Source organism: Coregonus lavaretus, assembly GCF_964263955.1.
Source record: "Coregonus lavaretus genome assembly, contig: HAP1_SCAFFOLD_3501, whole genome shotgun sequence".
Classification (NCBI taxonomy): Eukaryota; Metazoa; Chordata; class Actinopteri; order Salmoniformes; family Salmonidae; genus Coregonus; species Coregonus lavaretus.
Window position 1 is genome coordinate 15,001 of NW_028161112.1, and position 5,000 is coordinate 20,000.

Consider the following 5,000-nt stretch of genomic DNA (forward strand, 5'->3'; position numbering starts at 1 on the left):
GTCCTATCCAGCTCTATCCAGTCCTATCCAGCTCTATCCAGTCCTATCCAGCTCTATCCAGTCCTATCCAGTCCTATCCAGCTCTATCCAGCTCTATCCAGTCCTATCCAGCTCTATCCAGTCCTATCAGCTCTATCCAGTCCTATCCAGTCCTATGCAGCTCTATCCAGTCCTATCCAGCTCTATCCAGTCCTATGCAGCTCTATCCAGCTCTATCCAGTCCTATCCAGCTCTATCCAGTCCTATCCAGCTCTATCCAGTCCTATCCAGTCCTATCCAGTCCTATCCAGCTCTATCCAGTCCTATCCAGTCCTATCAGCTCTATCCAGTCCTATCCAGTCCTATCCAGCTCTATCCAGACCTATCCAGCTCTATCCAGCTCTATCCAGCTCTATCCAGTCCTATGCAGCTCTATCCAGACCTATCCAGCTCTATCCAGTCCTATGCAGCTCTATCCAGCTCTATCCAGCTCTATCCAGTCCTATGCAGCTCTATCCAGCTCTATCCAGTCCTATCCAGCTCTATCCAGTCATATCCAGCCCTATCCAGTCCTATCCAGCTCTATCCAGTCCTATCCAGTCATATCCAGTCCTATCCAGTCCATCCAGCTCTATCCAGTCCTATCCAGCCCTATCCAGCTCTATCCAGCTCTATCCAGTCCTATCCAGCTCTATCCAGTCCTATCCAGTCCTATCCAGCTCTATCCAGTCCTATCAGCTCTATCCAGTCCGATCCAGTCCTATGCAGCTCTATCCAGTCCTATCCAGCCCTATCCTATCCAGCTCTATCCAGTCCTATCCAGCTCTATCCAGTCCTATCCAGTCCTATCCAGCTCTATCCAGTCCTATCCAGTCCTATCCAGCTCTATCCAGCTCTATCCAGCTCTATCCAGTCCTATGCAGCTCTATCCAGCCCTATGCAGCTCTATCCAGTCCTATGCAGCTCTATCCAGTCCTATCCAGTCATATGCAGCTCTATCCAGCTCTATCCAGTCCTATCCAGTCCTATTCAGCTCTATCCAGTCCTATCCAGTCCTACAGCTCTGGACAGCAGTAGAGGAATAGGGTTCCCAACTCACCCTGAGTAGCGATGTAAGCGTTGCTCCTCTTGTACCCGTCCATAAAACTGGCATTGATGTAGTCCGACGTCTTGGAGCACACACACACACACACACACACACACACACACACAGACACAGACACAGACACACACACACAGACATGAGTGTTTCAAATCAGAACAACGTTTTGCTGCCACCTACTGCCACCTGATTCAGATGACCATTCTACCCATGCTAGATAGGGTCTCTATATGTTGTGTTGTCATGTTGTGTTAGGGTCTCTATATGTTGTGTTAGGGTCTCTATATGTTGTGTTGTCATGTTGTGTTAGGGTCTCTATATGTTGTGTTGTCATGTTGTGTTAGGGTCTCTATATGTTGTGTTAGGGTCTCTATATGTTGTGTTGTCATGTTGTGTTAGGGTCTCTATATGTTGTGTTGTCATGTTGTGTTGTCATGTTGTGATAGGGTCTCTATATGTTGTGTTGTCATGTTGTGTTAGGGTCTCTATATGTTGTGTTGTCACGTTGTGTTATGGTCTCTATATGTTGTGTTGTCATGTTGTGTTATGGTCTCTATATGTTGTGTTGTCATGTTGTGTTAGGGTCTCTATATGTTGTGTTGTCATGTTGTGTTGTCATGTTGTGTTAGGGTCTCTATATGTTGTGTTGTCATGTTGTGTTGTCATGTTGTGTTATCATGTTGTGTTAGGGTCTCTATATGTTGTGTTGTCATGTTGTGTTAGGGTCTCTATATGTTGTGTTGTCATGTTGTGTTGGGGTCTCTATATGTTGTGTTGTCATGTTGTGTTGGGGTCTCTATATGTTGTGTTGTCATGTTGTGTTAGGGTCTCTATATGTTGTGTTGTCATGTTGTGTTATGGTCTCTATATGTTGTGTTGTCATGTTGTGTTAGGGTCTCTATATGTTGTGTTGTCATGTTGTGTTAGGGTCTCTATATGTTGTGTTGTCATGTTGTGTTATGGTCTCTATATGTTGTGTTGTCATGTTGTGTTAGGGTCTCTATATGTTGTGTTGTCATGTTGTGTTATCATGTTGTGTTAGGGTCTCTATATGTTGTGTTGTCATGTTGTGTTAGGGTCTCTATATGTTGTGTTGTCATGTTGTGTTAGGGTCTCTATATGTTGTGTTGTCATGTTGTGTTAGGGTCTCTATATGTTGTGTTGTCATGTTGTGTTATGGTCTCTATATGTTGTGTTGTCATGTTGTGTTGTCATGTTGTGTTAGGGTCTCTATATGTTGTGTTGTCATGTTGTGTTGTCATGTTGTGTTAGGGTCTCTATATGTTGTGTTGTCATGTTGTGTTAGGGTCTCTATATGTTGTGTTGTCATGTTGTGTTGTCATGTTGTGTTAGGGTCTCTATATGTTGTGTTGTCATGTTGTGTTGTCATGTTGTGTTAGGGTCTCTATATGTTGTGTTGTCATGTTGTGTTAGGGTCTCTATATGTTGTGTTGTCATGTTGTGTTGTCATGTGTTAGGGTCTCTATATGTTGTGTTGTCATGTGGTAGGGTCTCTATATGATGTGTTGTCATGTTGTGTTATGGTCTCTATATGATGTGTTATCATGTTGTGTTAGGGTCTCTATATGTTGTGTTGTCATGTTGTGTTAGGGTCTCTATATGTTGTGTTGTCATGTTGTGATAGGGTCTCTATATGTTGTGTTGTCATGTTGTGTTAGGGTCTCTATATGTTGTGTTGTCATGTTGTGTTAGGGTCTCTATATGTTGTGTTGTCATGTTGTGTTAGGGTCTCTATATGTTGTGTTAGGGTCTCTATATGTTGTGTTGTCATGTTGTGTTGTCATGTTGTGTTAGGGTCTCTATATGTTGTGTTGTCATGTTGTGTTAGGGTCTCTATATGTTGTGTTGTCATGTTGTGTTGTCATGTTGTGTTAGGGTCTCTATATGTTGTGTTGTCATGTTGTGTTGTCATGTTGTGTTAGGGTCTCTATATGTTGTGTTGTCATGTTGTGTTAGGGTCTCTATATGTTGTGTTGTCATGTTGTGTTGTCATGTGTTAGGGTCTCTATATGTTGTGTTGTCATGTGGTAGGGTCTCTATATGATGTGTTGTCATGTTGTGTTATGGTCTCTATATGATGTGTTATCATGTTGTGTTAGGGTCTCTATATGTTGTGTTGTCATGTTGTGTTAGGGTCTCTATATGTTGTGTTGTCTCCTCCTCCACTACATAGGGAATAGTATAGAGGGGGTAACTCTCCTCCTCCACCACCACTACATAGGGAATAGTATAGAGGGGGTAACTCTCCTCCTCCACCACTACATAGGGAATAGTATAGAGGGGGTAACTCTCCTCCTCCTCCTCCACTACATAGGGAATAGTATAGAGGGGGTAACTCTCCTCCACCACTACATAGGGAATAGTATAGAGGGGGTAACTCTCCTCCACCACTACATAGGGAATAGTATAGAGGGGGTAACTCTTCTCCTCCACCACTACATAGGGAATAGTATAGAGGGGGTAACTCTCCTCCACCACCACTACATAGGGAATAGTATAGAGGGGGTAACTCTCCTCCTCCACCACTACATAGGGAATAGTATAGAGGGGGTAACTCTCCTCCTCCTCCACTACATAAGGAATAGTATAGAGGGGGTAACTCTCCTCCACCACCACTACATAGGGAATAGTATAGAGGGGGTAACTCTCCTCCACCACTACATAGGGAATAGTATAGAGGGGGTAACTCTCCTCCACCACTACATAGGGAATAGTATAGAGGGGGTAACTCTCCTCCGCCACCACTACATAGGGAATAGTATAGAGGGGGTAACTCTCCTCCACCACTACATAGGGAATAGTATAGAGGGGGTAACTCTCCTCCTCCTCCACTACATAGGGAATAGTATAGAGGGGGTAACTCTCCTCCACCACTACATAGGGAATAGTATAGAGGGGGTAACTCTCCTCCACCACTACATAGGGAATAGTATAGAGGGGGTAACTCTCCTCCACCACCACTACATAGGGAATAGTATAGAGGGGGTAACTCTCCTCCGCCACCACTACATAGGGAATAGTATAGAGGGGGTAACTCTCCTCCTCCACTACATAGGGAATAGTATAGAGGGGGTAACTCTCCTCCTCCACCACTACATAGGGAATAGTATAGAGGGGGTAACTCTCCTCCTCCTCCACTACATAGGGAATAGTATAGAGGGGGTAACTCTCCGCCACCACTACATAGGGAATAGTATAGAGGGGGTAACTCTCCTCCACCACCACTACATAGGGAATAGTATAGAGGGGGTAACTCTCCTCCACCACCACTACATAGGGAATAGTATAGAGGGGGTAACTCTCCTCCTCCTCCACTACATAGGGAATAGTATAGAGGGGGTAACTCTCCTCCTCCTCCACTACATAGGGAATAGTATAGAGGGGGTAACTCTCCTCCTCCACCACTACATAGGGAATAGTATAGAGGGGGTAACTCTCCTCCTCCACCACTACATAGGGAATAGTATAGAGGGGGTAACTCTCCTCCTCCACTACTACATAGGGAATAGTATAGAGGGGGTAACTCTCCTCCTCCACCACTACATAGGGAATAGTATAGAGGGGGTAACTCTCCTCCTCCTCCTCCACCACTACATAGGGAATAGTATAGAGGGGGTAACTCTCCTCCTCCACCACTACATAGGGAATAGTATAGAGGGGGTAACTCTCCTCCTCCACTACATAGGGAATAGTATAGAGGGGGTAACTCTCCTCCTCCACTACATAGGGAATAGTATAGAGGGGGTAACTCTCCTCCACCACTACATAGGGAATAGTATAGAGGGGGTAACTCTCCTCCTCCACCACATAGGGAATAGTATAGAGGGGGTAACTCTCCTCCTCCTCCACTACATAGGGAATAGTATAGAGGGGGTAACTCTCCTCCTCCTCCACTACA

The 5,000-nt window shown here is 44.8% G+C and overlaps 1 protein-coding gene across 2 annotated transcripts in view; it reads right to left on the minus strand.

The window, feature by feature from the left end:
- The window catches only part of ptpn9b (protein tyrosine phosphatase non-receptor type 9b), a 27,668-nt gene that overhangs the window by 5,164 nt on the left and 17,504 nt on the right, over positions 1-5,000 (minus strand). For both annotated transcript variants that reach the window (XM_084195618.1, XM_084195619.1), the window contains exon 9: positions 1,079-1,148. In XM_084195618.1, the coding sequence (XP_084051744.1) occupies positions 1,079-1,148 (70 nt within the window). The remainder of the gene's footprint in view (positions 1-1,078; positions 1,149-5,000) is intronic.